The sequence below is a fragment of the Sceloporus occidentalis genome, unplaced genomic scaffold, assembly GCF_023333645.1.
Source record: "Sceloporus occidentalis isolate IW3139 unplaced genomic scaffold, rSceOcc1.0.p SCAF_10, whole genome shotgun sequence".
NCBI classification, from domain to species: domain Eukaryota; kingdom Metazoa; phylum Chordata; class Lepidosauria; order Squamata; family Phrynosomatidae; genus Sceloporus; species Sceloporus occidentalis.
In genome coordinates, this window is record NW_028316990.1 from 16,420,459 (window position 1) to 16,437,607 (window position 17,149).

General features: G+C 38.8%; 1 protein-coding gene across 4 annotated transcripts in view; it reads left to right on the forward strand.

Annotated features, from left to right (window-relative positions):
• The window catches only part of LOC149305982 (cadherin-8-like), a 192,284-nt gene that overhangs the window by 112,176 nt on the left and 62,959 nt on the right, over window positions 1–17,149 (forward strand). For all 4 annotated transcript variants that reach the window (XM_089476883.1, XM_089476882.1, XM_089476881.1 and 1 more), the window contains 2 exons: window positions 8,028–8,195; window positions 14,040–14,227. In XM_089476883.1, coding sequence (XP_089333009.1) covers window positions 8,028–8,195; window positions 14,040–14,227 — 356 coding nt within the window. The remainder of the gene's footprint in view (window positions 1–8,027; window positions 8,196–14,039; window positions 14,228–17,149) is intronic.

The following is a 17,149-nucleotide window of genomic DNA, read 5'->3' on the forward strand; positions in this document are numbered from 1 at the left end:
TTTAAAATGAACAACAAAAGTTATCTTGAAAATACATATCTCTTATTTCTGGCCACCTGCATTTGATTTGAACTTGTAAAGGGTAAAAAATGTTTCACTGTCACCTTTGAGTACATGACTTTATTTATGCCCTTTCCTTTCCCAAGGAACAGTTCAAAACTGTAACTTCACTAAGCAAAATCTCAGTTTCCAGAAACTAGGGAGATATATCATTGACAGAAGAAGTCAGCTACCTCTATAATTTAAATTCTGCCCATTTAAAATTTTTCTGCCCCCCCCCCCCTTTTCCATCTTCAACTTCTATCACTATTTACTTTATGAATCTTGGGTATACTTCAAGGTTGTTTTGTTTTTGGCTCTGCAGTATGCATTTTTCAGATTCTGCTGGGGGAATATTGCAATGGTATTTGAGTCCTTTCATTAGGAGAAGAAAAGGGATCTCTGTATGAAGGTTAGAGACACAGCAGAATATCATGTGCAACGTTAGCTGGATAAGGATTTAATTTGTGTACATTAGGTAAGAGGTGATTATGGGAAGATATTAAATAACTGCTCAAATATTTGAAGTCTACTAATGAGAAGGGGAAAGGGACTCCATTTTTAATGGGGGGGGCAGATGTAGAGTAGAGGTGTCAAAGTTACTATCCTAGAATTAAAGTGGTGACTCTGCTTTGATTCCATTAAATGAAATTGTTTGTGTCATAAAGGGGCAGAAAATTTAATGAAGGAAGAAGGCAGATGCATCATTTCCATCAGAACTCATCAAAAGCAGTTAGGAAAATAGAACAAAAATGAGATTAGTTTAGGGTAAAGATCAGTTGTTTACAAGTCAGACTGAGATGTTGCTGCTCGGTGCACATTTACAATGCAGTCCTCTGGAAATTTTCCTCATTCTCCTCTTTGAAATGAATAAAAACCATACTACTATTACTACTACTACTACTACTACTGATAATAATAATAATAGAATCATATAGTTGGAAGAGATGTCAAGGGCCACAGCTGAATAGAATGGCATTATTACTTCCCTTGATCTAGATAGACCAGTGATGGAGAACCTATGGCACGCGTGCCAGAGGTGGCACTCAGAGCCCTCTCTGTGGGCACATGTGCCGTCGCCCAAGCACAGAGTTTGCCAGGGTTTGTTACTGGAAAGTCAGAGGGACATGGCACTTTGCAATAAATAAGTGGGTTTGGGGTTGCAGTTTGGGCACTCGGCCTGTAAAAGGTTCACCATCACTGATCTAGACACTATACTTCTATTGATGCAGCCTAGAATCACATTGGCTTTTTAAGCTGCCGCATCATAGTGTTGACTCATGTTCAACTTGTGGTCTACTAGTAGACTCTTACTAGGCCCTCAAAACTATAATTCATACAAAGTATGTATCATTTGTTCTATTTACAGCAGACATAACACTATTTTCATTTTGAGAAATAACGTGGCTATTATGTGTCTAGAGTTACAGATCCGGCAGAATATGGTTTCAATTTATTATGTATAGGTAGTTATTAAAATGCATTTTCCCCCATAAAATCAGTAGAAAGAACTTGGGTTCCTTGTTTAATGAATGTGGAAGAAATCAACACTGATCCACCCATCCAAGACGAGGGCTTTGAGTCCTTAACTGTTAAGATTCTAGGTATCATTTGCTATGCATTGAAACATGTTTATAGTGAGAATTAGCACTATTTGGATGGGGAGCTTTTTCTACCTTTCTTTTTTTAAAGATCCTCTGCTTCTTAAGAAGAAGTCTACATGATGGATAGATATTCAATGGCCCATGAGGCATCCTCTTAACTTATGATTCTGTGTTGGGGAAAACAATGAGTACAAGAAAGATGAAACTGACAGGTTGGCCCAAGGGGCATTAGCAATCTCATTTTGCAAAGTATGTTATTGCTAGGTGCTCAGCCAAGACTTACCTTTTCCAAAATGGATATGATGGATGGAGAAGGAAGAATTTGGTCTCATAATTGTGTATGCAAGATTTACTTTTGCTCACCCAATGACACAATTTTTGGGAGCCTTTCCGACCCATGCCAAACAATATTAAATATGGTGATCATTGGCCATTCCAGATGTTGAGCTAGCTATAATAATTTGTTAATGAACATACACTTGCCCAAATCCACCCGAGTTTCTCATTCACTGGACCAGACATTAATGGGAAGTCGAAGGCTTTCATGGCTGGCATCCATAGTTTTTGGTGGGTTTTTCGGACTGTGTGGCCATGTTCTAGAAGAGTTTCTTCCTGATGTTTCGCCAGCATCTGTGGCTGGCATCTTCAGAGAAAGATGCTGGCGAAACGTCAGGAAGAAACTCTTCTAGAACATGGCCACACAGCCTGAAAAACCCCACAAAAACCTAGAGATTAATGGCTTTATGAGTTCATGAACTCTCTTGAACGTCGTCTTGATTATAGTACAGTCTGACTCAAATTTAGTCTGAAAGTTAGATACATTAAACAATTTTCTTCCGAGGTTCCCCCATCTTTCTGCTCCATTTCCTTTCTTCTTCAACTGGCAACAAATGATGTGAAAAGTAATGTAGGAATATCCACATAATTCCATTTGTCTCTGATGATATCAGACAGATGACACTGGAAATGACTGCTTAAATAAAAGGAGCTAACATGGAACAAAATGTATGGCTTCTGATTTTTAAAGGTTTTACTTTTCACTGCTAACCATGTATTTGGCAGAGTGTTCTCCCCATCTGCCACAAATTGTGATTCTGTAATGCTATCTCAAATATATACTTACTGATAAAATGGGTCCTGCCATTTTTTAATGTGAGCATTGTTGATAAAGAAAGACAAGTTTAGCTGAGTTGGAATGCATGCCAAGTGCTTGGCATAATAGCTAATTATTCTTTCATTTATTAGCAATATATTATCAAAATCTAATTAATATATCTTTTGTAAGTAAAATGTTAACTTAAAAAAATCCTAATAACAACAAGAAACTACCTGCTGCCCCATATAGGTATAATATTATGCAGGGTATGGTATAATAGTAAGTAAGAAAGTTTAATATGCACCAAATTTCCTAGCTAACTTTACTGATGTTATTGTGAAACTGAAAACGCCATCCATGAATGTGGGGTCTTTCAATAATTAAAGTCCCTCAGAGTTCATACACAATTCTCCATGCTAAGAATTTGAGAATTTTCTTCCATTCATTCATAAGTACTGCCCAAGATTTTCAAAACCCTGAGTTTAATATGTTTAATGTATGATTTAACAGCAAAAAGACAGTACTTCTAACAAATTTGTTCTGGGTCTCAGAAGGATGCAGTTGATCTCCAAAAACAGCACTCCTCAACCTACTTCGGATTTGTTTTGCAGGCCTAGAGTGGATCAGAGCAATGGGTTGCCATCTTTTGGCACATCAGTTGTGCTTCTGTTTTCCAGCATCCTGTGTTGTTTTCATAGGCTTCAGAAAGAGCAGGAAGCACAAACCAGTAAAATTTGAATTCTTGGCTGGTGGATGGGACCAGAGGAAGACTGAGTTGAAAGCTTCATTCTGGTTGGATAAGGGATTAAATATATTAAGGGTCCTGATGGCTCTAGTCTTATTCAACATTGGAGTGTCATCTCCACTCTCTGTTCCACATCATTATGGGTTTCACTGTCTGCCATTTATCTAAGGATTCTTCTTTAGGAAAAGTTGAGCATGTAGAAAGAAGCAAAGGTTAGTGGAAACTGTGAATTGTGCAGCACTAGCATTCATATTTGATTTTCAATGAGTTAATTTCACCAATCTATCATTTAAAATGCTCAGCATCCCAAATGACTTTTTTTGTAGCTGACCCAAATGGGTGCTTACCCATTCCCCAGAAGAAGACTAGCTCTGGGCATTTTGGAAACAGAAATGTTTATCCAGCTCAATTTATGTTATATATAGTTTTAATAATGAAGTTTGGGTATGGGGGTGATCTATTGTCAAATTTGTAATGTGTGAAATGTCTTGTTTTATGTGGAAAAGTTAAAAATAACAATAAAAAACAAAACAAAAATAGGTAAAGACAACTTCAGCTGATTTTGCACAATCTGTTGAGTTACTGAAATTTATTTTGTGGCCCAGATTGACGCACTTTGTCAAGAGACTGACAGTGACAGCATGTCACTGGTAATTTCCCTTGACTTTTCAGCATCCTCTTATGCAAACCAGGACCACTATATTTGTAGCTATATTTTAAATGTAAAGTGCTTAAATTTTCTGCCTGGACAGGTGAATTTGTCAGTTTTACCTTATCCCCCATTGTTTTTCCCCCCTATGAATCTTAGTTTTCCTTCCTCCATTAGATCACATATCAAGAAAGATATGATTTTTTGAAATTCCTATCAATAAAAGAATCACACAGTATTCTCACTAAGGATGTGATAAGATTATGCATGAGCTTTTGTCAAATGCCTTGAGAAATTCTGGCTCTGGTGAGTCTGTGATGCCAAAGCTGGGATCTTAATCGGTTTTTTTGTAAACCTCCCTTTAAAATTATTAAATATCTTCATGTACCCCAAGCTCCATATGTTGCTGTCACTCTATGTTGACAGCATCAATCATGTATTTGAAAAGTCAGGGAGGAATGTGAGTCCTCCAACTACAAATGAATTGTAGCTGCTGTGAAATGTGACAGTAGTTATCATTTTAACAGTGCTGCTTGGATGATTATTTGTCCATTAGGGTGAACATCATTTTCTGTATTAAAAGAGTGACCTTTGGTCATGATAAACACAAAAAGTAGAAATACTTAGTAAATAATGTCTAATTGCAGGGGGGTGTCAGGAAAATAGGGGAGAGAAAGTTGGATCAAATCATAGTGCTGGAAGAGTGTGTCTTTTTCCCACACCCAAACTGTATAGAGGACCAGAACGCAGTGGACGTTATCACACAGGAGGAATTTATCTTGATTTCGAATGAAAAGAAAGTGGGGCCAGAACGCATTTACATGAATTTGCTAGTTCAGCGAATTTGCATGAATTCGAATTGTGTTCGAACTGACTTCCCATTGCCCCAAAATAGCTTGCCATTGCCCGGAATTGCCTGTGATCACCTCTCACGCAATAACATGAAACCCCATGATTGCTTTCGGACTGACTTCCCATCACCCGAAATTGCATGTGGTAGTCTATCACGTGATAACGTTAAACCCCATGATTGTGTTTGGATTGCCATTGGATTATACTTCCAATTTCCCTTTTCTGATAATATCCAGTGTTCTGCCTTCAGATCCTGTTAATGGTGTCTTCCAAATTCTGGATTGCAAGCCTTTCCACCTTAATATAGTGAAATGTTATCGGCTGTTGCAATCCAGACCGGCTCCCTGCTTAGCCACATGGAAAGAAGCAATTGAATGATCACAGGGGTGCGCGATCTCCACTGTGAACCTTCTTATTATTCTGTGCTATCTAATTACTGCTTTTAAAATATGAATATCAGTCTATTAACATAGAACTCTAAATGCTTCCATGTAAACAAAACCCTATATCTGAAAACTCCAAGCGGATAAGCTCCTGGATAGAAGTGTTTCCCACCCCCACCTTTTGCATGCGAGAGCAAGAAATCCCCCCAAGCACTGTGATTTTGAAAGCCCATTGCACTGGTGGATTGCATTTCCCTTGACACTCTTAACGCTTCACTTCTCGCTAAGAAGATTTCGTAACATGAACTTCTTGCTCTCCCTTCACAGACAAATGATTTCGTTTTTTAAAAAATGATTCAAACATGGGATTGGTGTGGGAGGATGGGGATTTCTCATCGTCAAATCACAATTACATTATAAGTTTGCTTATGCCTTAAGCAGGGCAGGTTGATCACCTAGCAACTAATGGATAGTCATTGGCTTAACAACACAACAGCAACAACAACAATATTATTAAATGTTTCTTGATGACTGGCAATCTCTCTCCTCTGCCTCTGGAGAGGAGGAACAGATCTTGGAAGAGGGATGTCAATTGCTACAGACACTTCAGTTTGAAGTGGACAGGGACAGAAACAGAGTTTTCTACCTTGAGTTGACATTCTTGCAGAGTTCTTGTAGTTTGGAAGGAGCAAGTACAGCATTAATTAAATGCTTAGTTTAGGCATCTACTTCCACTGTGCTTCGCTACATTTATAAATAAACTGATGCTAAGACATACAATTGTGGCTGTATCCACATTGCAGAAATAATACAGTTTGACCTAAAATAAATAAATGCACACCTTTATGCACATATATTTTTGCACAAAATAATGCAGTATTTGTGTTTCCAGAAATGGGGTCTTTTGCATGAAAAACAATGGATACAATTTTTGTGGATTAAAAAGAAAAAAAAAAACACACCATGTATTTCTGCTCAGAATCGTTTCCTCAAAACACTGCCAGGCAAAAAGTCCTCTGTATCCATGGATCCAACTATACACTGCTTGAAAATATTCCAAAAATATATAAAACCCATAAAGGAAGCCTTGGTTGTGCCATTTTATATAAGGGATACCATTTTACTATTCCCTTGTATGTCCCAGGACTTGAGCATCCACAGATTTTGGTATTCTTGGCAGAGAGAAGAATCCTAGAACCAAACCCCAGCAGATAGCAAGGGCCCACTGTATAGACATGACTGATCCTTGCACTCAAGCAGGAAGAGGTTTAGGTTTTGCATATTTGTGATGATCTTTTGTATTTTGGGACTATTTCATTTACACAAAAATTGACACATCATGAGATGTTAACTATGATGACAGAGCTCCATCTACATAGCTATATCTGATAGTGATGTTGTTGTTAACTGCCTTCAAGTTGACTTCGCTCGTGGCAACCCTATGAATGAGACATCTCCAAGACCTTCTTTCTTCGGCTGCTCTGCTCTGGTCCTGCAGGTTCAGGGCTGTGATCTTGACTGAGTCTATTCAGCTAGTTCGCAGTCTTTTTCTCTTTCTACTGCCCTTCTACCTTTCCTAGCATCGTTCTCTTTTCTGATGCGTTGTGCCTTCTCATGATGTGTATGACAGCTTTTGTAGACTTGGTCTGCTTCCTCGGGTGTGTAGACCAGGTCTATGAAAGCTTATGCTACAATTTATTTGTCAAGATAGTCTCAAAGGTGCTACAAAATCCCTTTGATATTCCAGACTAACATGACTATGTCCCGGTACAGACTGTAGGGCTCAGTAGAGTGGAATGTCTGCACACTCCTGATCCCTACCTTGTGCCACGGGCGCCATTTTGGTGCTCCACCATTTACATGGGTTTGATTGCATCTTTTATCTTAATGAGTAATGTTTTAATATTGTACTAATTTACTTCTGCTTAAATCTGTGCTTTTGTATATCTTTAATTGTACTGTTTTAATTTGTAAACTTCTTTGTGTCCCAATTTTGGGTAGTAGTAATAATAATAATAATGGCCCAATTTAGACATGCTAGGGGTTGGCCGAGGATGCACCATCCATATTGGCCTCACCCCTAGCATGTGACAGGGGCATCAAAATGGTGGCACCCTGTACACACAGGCACTGCCATTTTAACGTGACAGACGCCTAGCGTCTGCATGTCCCGGCACCTTTGTGATGCCGCAGTGTGCCATTAGTGCATTGTGGCATCACAAAGGCGCCACAAGAAGAACCTGCTTTTTGCAGATTCTTTTTGTTCCACGATGGAGCTGCATGGTTTGGCAGCTGCGGCTCTCTCGCGGAGCAAACCAGGGTGGCAGGAGACCGCCCTTTTTGAGCGGTCTGTATCTTGCCAATAATAATAATAATAATAATAATAATAATAATAATAATAATGTTGTTCTGCGTGAGACAATGATGAAGTGGTGGAAGCAGAATGTGTTGTACCATGTTGTACCATAGCCAACCCCTTGATCATTCAGATTTTTTAAAAATATGAAAATCATCTATTTTAGTTACACTTTAAAGGACTAAATACAGAAATGATAACTTTGTGGGGGCCTTGGAGTTCTAAATACAAGTAATTACATTTTCAAAGAAACTTCCTTAGCTCTTAGATCTAACCTTCCTGCCTCTCTTTCTTTTCTTCCAGCTATTATTAAAACTGCTCTTTCAAATATGGACCGGGAAGCCAAGGAGGAATATACTGTCGTCATCCAAGCAAAAGATATGGGTGGGCACATGGGTGGACTGTCTGGAACGACCACCGTGACAATTACTCTGACTGACGTCAATGACAATCCTCCCAAGTTTGCACAAAGTAAGTGGCACTTCTGGTTTCTAGTTTTTCTGGTTGTATTTGCATCAGGATTTGCTGGCTAGGAATACATTTCTTCACCAGCTTTGTTCTCAGGGGAGCAATTTTACTAATTTTCTTCCTTTTTTGAGAAAGACCTTGCAAACTTTGCTATCCCCAGTTCAGGATGTATTCTGTCAAAAATTCACACGTTGTATTTTCATCATAGAAAAATAAATGTGTTTTCAGCTTTATTTTGGCCTGTCTGGGCCCATTGTTTTCTATTTATTCTGTCTGCGATGCCTGGACTTTTTTCTTTTAAATAAAGGACAATAGATATTGTAGTATTGCAAAAGCTTTGAAAAAATACAGTAGTTGTAGTATTGCTAGTTGTATCACCCTTCCTCTCCTGCCATATCACATATTTCCTCCTCACCTTACTTTTGTTGTTCACTCTCACATTCTTTTCCATGGCGCTTTGGATGGTAGTTATATCTTAAGAATTGAAACATGAAATGTTATGTGTCATTGAGGAAATAAAATAAAAGAATTACTAATTGGAGACGAGAAGGAAATGTATAAATGAAGTCCGAGTCTCGTTAATTGTTAATCTTTAATTAAGTATCCATATTTACTGTGATGGTTCCAGTGTATGTCCTGCTGGCTTAAGTTAAATTGACTTTGCATCCTGCTGGGCTATTCTGCTGTACTTTGTAGTCTGAAGCAGAGGGCTTGACTACACAATTTAAATACTCCTCATTCTATTCAAATAGAGTATGATCCCTCCACATGTAATTTGGAACAAATTGAGCTTTTTGCTAGGGAGGGGAAACTCCTCACACTCTGCAGAAAAAGCAATTGTGGTTTTTACCAGAGTGTCTGTGAGTAGCCATGAGTATCTGTGAGGATGCATGTGTTTCTGCCTGTCTGCTTCTCATGGATTCCTATGGTTGTGCATTTTCTTGCGGAATTTGTTGTGTGCCCATCAGTATTTGTCTCTTCACCAAGGCTTTATCTCTCCTGTATTTTCACACGCATGGCAAAATGAAAAAAAAAAAATAAAATAAAAATAAAAATATTTTATTTCCAATAAATTTAGTCACAATTACTGAAACACAGCAAAATTAAAAAATAAATACACTTAACAGTCACAGAGTTAGCCTGCTTTAGAATAGCAAGGGGAAGAGGGAGGAGAATTAGGCTTCCTCATGGGCATCTCAGAGCTGTAATGCCAGAACTGAAGCAAAGAAAAGTTTGTCCAAGCAGTGCAGTCATGCAAAAGAAGAGAGGTGTGATAAAAATGTTTTCAAAAACAGTATGTTTCTGTTTCCTTTCATTATACGATTGCAATGAGACACCAGGCTGGTTTGATAATGTCTATAGTTTATTCATCTTGGCTTCTAGGGAGAGTTCACGTTTGATGTTGGACCCATTTATTTGACCTTTTAGCTGTCCATGGTATCCATAGCACTCTTTCCCATGACCACATTTCAAATGAGTTGATTTTCTTCCTATCAGTAACAACCTATCAACCCCTGTGGCAAAAAAACGCTTATTCTCAAATGTTAATTGCATCAGAACAGCAGAATCAAAGTCTGTTTTGTTACCATTTTCATGATGGCGTCAAGAGTTATGCAAGTCTAAAAGGCAAATCTGCACATGTTCAAAGTATTTCTTTTCTATCATATTTGTTCATTCTAATATATTAAGAATGTAGAAGCAAGGAATAATTGTTGGAGTAGGAGAAGAAAACGGTTAGTGCTGTGTTTCAGAACTACTAAAATGATACATGGAATATTGTTTCTCTGGAGTAGGAACAAGGTTTTTGCTGGAAAGGTACAACCATGATACCAGTCCCTGGATATGGCCAAACACAGTTTCTTGTTGGTGAGGGACATGGCTGGGAGTGGGATATAAGGTTTTCCACGTTACATCCCTGGACACTTGGGTATTTTTCCCTCTGTTTAGTATAGGCTCTGCTGTCCAGTTCAGGGTCAATTAGGAATGTTTAGCCTATTCCAGCTTCTGCTCTATGTACTGAAATAGGTGGATTGATTGGTTTTAATTCATGATCCAATATAAATAAAGTTGTATCATTGTCATCTTTCCCTCAAGTGAACATTATTCATTTTTAAAGGCTAGGCTTTGCAGATCTCACATGGCAAGAGAGCCACAGAATACGAGTGCAAGTGGTGGACTTCTATCCACAAAACAGTTTGTTCCACAAGTTGCTTGTTGCACACGCTCAAAAGCATCCAAACCAAAGTGGTCACTATTCTGTATCTATCCATTTCTAATTCAGTCAATCATGCAAGAACGCATGTGTTGGATTCCCTACAGAATAATAGCTCCTACTTTAAAATGTAGCACCATGTTTTCTGAGGCAGGTAGTCCAGTAATGCTGGCATGTCTCCTCTGAACCTTTAGTACTGACAGCTTGGTCACAGCAGGAATCCCAGCATTTTGCTGGTTCCTAAAATCATTTCTGAGCAGTGGGTTACAAAATGTGGAACATAAAGGAAACATGTAGATATGTTTTCCAATACATCCTTCATGATGCATTTAGAAAATGCTTGGTGAAATAATTTAAACCATCTGTGTTACACATGGATTCCTGTATTAATTACAACTAAATGGTTCAATTGCTGAAAGATACCATTCTAATTCAGCTTTGTTTGCTTTTACTTTGTAACAAACTGTTTAGGGGTTTGTCAATTAGATCCTTATTTATGTTTCATCCTCAAATTCACCAAAGAATACATAACAGAGCGAATAGATGCTCTGTTTCATGGCCCATAATATGTTACTTTTACGCAGTAAGCACAGAAGGAAACACAAGACATAATGGTTTCAAAGTACTGAACAGAGAGAACAAAGGAGAATGAAGAAATCAATTGCATTTCAAAACTTCAAATGATGGACTTCTATGGTATATATTTTTTAAAACACACACACACACACAAAGGGTCTTGAGTCACCCGAAATGGCAAATTGCCTTCACAGAGATTTAGAAACAGCATGTTGCAGATTTTCTTTTGCCAAACTTACATTATGAAAAGTTGCATGCAGCTGTTCTTCGGGAGAACACAAGTCTTTGCAACCTGCTTACACTTGGGTGTGTCCAGCCCTCACGCTCAAGTGTGTCCATTCTGTTTTCACATTTGTGTACATATTTGCGTGTGTAAATTCACCTGGTGTTGCTGCTCGGGTGCCACAACAAACCATCATTCCCAGAATTACAGAGCATTGAGCCATGATAGTTAAAGTGGAGTCAAACTGGATTAGTTCAACTGTGTAGATACAGCCACAGTCATGGATATGTGATTTCCAGCCACAGATACGTGTGTCTAGTAGATTAGCTTCTTATGCGTATTGGATTTTCTCTTTCATTTCAAATACAGGCTGACCCTCCTTTGTACAGAATTCCAAAATCCAATTCCCAAAACATCCAACTCCAAAACATGACAAAAATGAAAACTTTTTTCATGGGTGATTGAGATAATGATACCTTTGCTTTCTGATGGTGCAATGTATACAAACTTTGTTTCATACACATAATAATAATAATAATAATAATAATAATAAGTGTATAGGCTGTATATGAAACATCAGTGAAGCTTGTGTTCAGACTTGTGTCCCATTTCCAACATTTCTTATTATGTACATACAAATATTCCAAAATCTGAAAAATGCCAAAATCCAGAATACTTCTCATCCCAACCATTTGGGATAAAGGAGACTCAACCTGTTAGTAGCACAGTGATATTTCTACTCCTTCACTCTGCACACAGATTTTTCCTTTTTTCCTTCAGAATATGTTAATGGAAAGACACCTTCCAGGGGGGGAAAAATCCTTCTCCTTTAGTTCTGTGGCTAAAACAGAATATAATTGATTTATTGAGCAGACTCTCTTGTCATGGATAATGGATTTTTTTTTTATCCATTTGGAAGCTATGCATGCTAAGTATAATTTCTGAACTATATCATCTTTAGCACATGCACTGTATAACTATTTAGAGGTTTATAGCCCACAATGATAATTATGAGAGTTGTTCTATAACATGATACCAACATATTTTGTCCCTGGAGTGGATTTCTTTTTAAAGAACACAATTCCTGTGCCTCCATTTAAGATTTTCTGACTCATCACGTATGCATGCTTTTGTCTGATTGGTTTAAGTGATAAGTAGTCTTGAAACCGATAATTTCACCTCTTCTTACCCATTGCCGAAACAAGGGAATTACCAAGAAGCATGCGTAATTAGATAGTCTGTAGATGTGTTCAGGAGCCAGAGGTTAGCCATGCTTTGCTGGCTTCCAAATCATTACTAAAAGTCAGAGAAAGATGTCATTAGAATGAGCAATTTGATTCTTTCCCTAAGTAATGAGAAGTCTGAGGTGTAATGTGAAATACTCCGCTCAAATGCAATTGAAGCCAGTTAAGGGGTGACTTCCTAGAATGTGAATCAAGACTGGACAAAATGATCTTGGGAAATTGTTCTAGTTTCACTGAAGCTTTTAAAAGGCAGCTTCTGAAATTCCTCTGATTTGAATCTTAGAATGACAGAGTTTGAAGAAACTAGAAGGGTCATCTAGTCTGACACTTTTACATACAAGAGTACACAAGTAAAGCATCCTTGAAAGAAGTCCATGCGATCTCTGTTTAAAGACTTCCAGAGATAGAGTCCACACTCTCTGAGACAATCTATTCCACTGTCAAGCTGTTCTATCATCATCATCATCATCATCATCATCATCATCATCATCATCATCATCATCATCCTATTTCTGCTGTTTAGATGGACTCTCTCTCTCTCTCTTTCTCTCTTTTGCAATTTGAATGCATGGTTTCATATTCTCCCAGCATGGCTTTCAGCGTATACTTCCTCAGCTTAGGTTTTATGCTGTGAAGAAATGCCAATATTTTATGCCAAGGGATAGTCTACACAATCAAAATGCTCCTCATTCCAGTCAAAAAGAATGTGCTCCAGCCACATGCAATTCTCAAGAGTTTGGGCATTTTTGCAGGGGAGCGTCAAAAAACTCCTTAAGCTCAAACCCAGCACAAAAGGGGCAGAAATCTGCTGAAATGCACATTATCACATGTGGGGCTGGCAATCTGCTTCATGTGGATTCAGATTAACTATGCATTTTTGGCAGCGGGAGAGTGAATAGCTGCAAATAGATGCAAATTTGCACAGGAAAGTGAAGACAATTAACAGTGGATGAGAATGTGTGAAAATCTGCAGCAATGTGCTTAATACCCTTAAGTGTAAACTAGCCCCAAGACAAAAGGCCAGCTCCTGGTCCTTCTGCAAATCTTGGCTAATCCAATTTGCCTACAGAGACTGGTGTCACTGATCAAGAGACCCTGCACCCTTTGCCCTGATAGCAGACTGCCCCTATAATTCATAGTTACCTTCCCATCTTAAAACCTAAGACACTAAAGTCCTTGGGAGAAACAAAACAAAGAAAACACAGTGAGATTTCATAGCTGAATAATGCAGGGATGGGCAGCAAGACTATAAATATCAAGGTGCAATCCAAAAACGCCTGACATGTTTCTTCAAGGTGTTTGTGTGTGTCTGAAGATAACAGAATATTTTGTGTTAACAACACCACACCATGATAGAAGTATGATAATAAAATAGGAAATTCTCGGAAGGCACTGCACATTACCATTCAATAAATATACGATGCTTATGTGTAAGTAAGTAATGTGCAAACGAGGAAGCATAAGAGAATATGGCTGTATCTCAAGCAGCCACCTGTCCAAAAGGAAGGACATAAAGAAAAACATTGGGAATCTGATTTAATGTGCAAGTGTCGCTGTCGCTACTTTCATCTCTTTTTGTCTCTTTCTTTCAGGTTTGTATCATTTTTCAGTCTTGGAAGACATTGCCATTGGCGAACCAGTCGGAAGGGTTAAAGCAAATGACCTGGATATTGGTGAGAATGCTAAATCATCCTATGACATTATTGAAGGAGATGGAATGGATATCTTTGAAATCACCTCAGACTCCCAGACACAGGAAGGCATTATTAGATTGAGAAAGGTAAATGGCACCTGAAAGACTGGGTTTGTGACTTTGGTGTTGCATAAATGAGTCATAAAGTGTCTCTCTGCTGTATTGTCTTGATTAAAATCACTCCATGTTCTGTTTTGAAATGTTAGCCATAATAATAATAATAATTCTTATATGATGCATACCTGTATGTTTAGGTATGCATTCCTCTCTAGATAGTTGGATAAATCCACAAAGAAGAATACATACCTACACACACGGATATCATCATCATCATCACCACCACCATCACCATCAATATTTATATGATGCTTCTATAAGAAAAAGAAAAAGAAACTTATTTTTACCTTCAGGTTTACAAGCTAAAGACACAACACAAAAGGACATGGGATTATGTCCAGCATATACTGCCACTTCTCTCCCTTTGTGATCAGGGCAGTGGTTGTTGGGATGGAGGGAGGGCATTTAGAGCATAGAATTGAGCGTAGGATTGGTTACTATTGGTGCCCTCCGAGGGGTGGCATAGCCACGATGGCACAGCTTTATGATGCCCCTTTGGTGCTGCATCATGATGGCATGTGCCATGTAGACTGGTACATGCCAACATGACACCCTGGAGACATCCACAAAGTGCCGGTCTGTATCAGCCCTTAGTTTAAAAAGAAAAGAAGGTGTTTTTTAAAATATAATAAAAGTTTTATTTTTATACCGCCCTTCTTACAATCAGGGCGGTGTACAGCATGATAAACAGATACACAAAATACAATAAAATACATTAAAATCTACAATTAAAATACATTCTGGCCAGCTTGCCACTGCTGTCAGAGGGGGGGAGACTAACTAGGACTTATATCGGGGAATGCTGACTTGAACAGGAAGATTTTTAGTTCCTTCCTGAACTGGGCCAGGGAGGTGGCCGAGCGGAGCTCTATGGGCAGCGTGTTCCAGAGGGTCGAGGCCGCGATGGTAAACGTCCTCTTCAATGTAGAGGATAGTCTTGCCCCAGGGACCCTCAGTAGCTGCTGCCCAGATGTTCTGAGTGTGCGGGACGGATTGTATGGGGAGAGGCGGTCCTCAAGGTATCCTGGGCCCAAGCCATGTAGGGATTTATAGGTTAAACCCAACACCTTGTATTGCGCCCGGATGCGAATAGGCAGCCAGTGCAGATCTTTGTCTCTGTCATATTAGTAATTCCTGATCTTCACATTTCTGCATGAGCATGTGCAGAGGGTAGTTAGAATTACAGTTACAGAAGAAGAAGAAAAGTTAAAGTATGTAAAAGTAGGTGATTTTTATATAGCCATTTAAATACTCGTTTTATTGAAATACGAAAGGAGAAAGGATTGATTGCTCTCACAAACACTGAAACACATTCAAACAAATAGATGGAAGACAGCCTATACCAGAGTTGAGGAACATGTGGCTTCCACACTTCATGCTGCCATCAGGGTCATTTCTGTGCCCCACAGACCCCATTTATCTGTCCAATGTTGTGGCCCATTGAGATCCCACCAGACCCTGCAAAATTGCTCATCTCAACCTACAAGCTCTTTGTCTTCTGCAGCATCTTATATTAGCTCCACCGTCAGAGCCCTCTTTATTATTCCTGGAGTCAGGACAGATGATGATTCAGGCTGCTTGTCTTGGCCTTCACCCCAGTCTCAACTGAATATACAGTTACCATACCAAGTCTCCCAAATATCAATGTGTGTTTGCTGATGATTTCAGCACACATACATTTCTTTTTTTACAAAAAAAATAACATGCACATATACATTGGAGAACAAATGTCCCACTATGCTTTCAGAGAATGAGTTTGACAAATGCTTTGGGTTGGTGTGATTTTGCCTCTTGAATCTGAAATGGCTGAAATGATACAGGATGCATGATTGGCAAATTGTGCATATGCTGATTTACAGCCACCTATTCATAGATACAAAAGCTTAGTAATTTCTAAGTCTGCAGAGAAGCAAGAGCTTGTCATATTTACCAAAAATTGCAAAGTTCCATTAGAGCTGGATTCATATCTTAAAAATGAACACAATTTTTGAAAGTACGAATATATATTTAAGCTTCTGGAGTCTTCCTGAAAGGGTTCTGTGATTTCTATTTGTGCTCTTTGTATTTGCATTGCAGATTTAAGCTTCTGTGTCATTCTCTCTTCCTTCCTCCATCTCTTTGTTCTTTTCTATGGGACATTGTAATGCAAATGTACGTATCTTTCCAAAGCTTGACAAATTTGCAAGTTTTAAATTTTAATCATTGTGAAGCATCAGAGGGTTGGACTGTGAATCCACATTTGTAGATATACTTGAAATTGCAGCAGATAGGAACTGTGGGTGATCATAACACTGGTGGTTTAGGATACATCTTTTAAAAATAAAAACTAGCAACATTTTTCCCCTGTTGATTTCTTCTTCCATTTGGACAAGTCTGCAAGCAGCCACTGAGAGGACATTCTCCCTTGTTCCCACTAAAGAGGAGGGCCTCTTCAGATGCTCTTAAAATCCTAAAAGACCCATACAGGTAGATACAGACCTTCAAATTGCCAGGATCCAAGCCATATAGGGTTTTATAGGTCAAAACCAGAAACAGACCATCAGCCAGAGGAGCTGTTGCAACAAGGTTATTGTAATGCTCCCTATAGCTAGTACCAGTTAACCCCCTGGCTTCAGCTCTCTGGGCCAGCTGAAGATCCCGGACACTTTTCAAAGGCAGTCCCATATAGAACGCATTACAATAATTTAAATGGGATTTAACCAAGGCATATACAATCATGGCCAGTTCTGACTTCTCCACGAATGAGCGCAGTTGGCACACTAGCTTTAACTGTGCAATGTACTCCTGGGCCTCCAGGCTCAGCGCTGAATCCAGGAATATTCTCAAACTTGTGTTTTCATGGGGAGTGTAACCCCATCTAACACAGGCTGAATCCCTATTCCCAGATCTGTC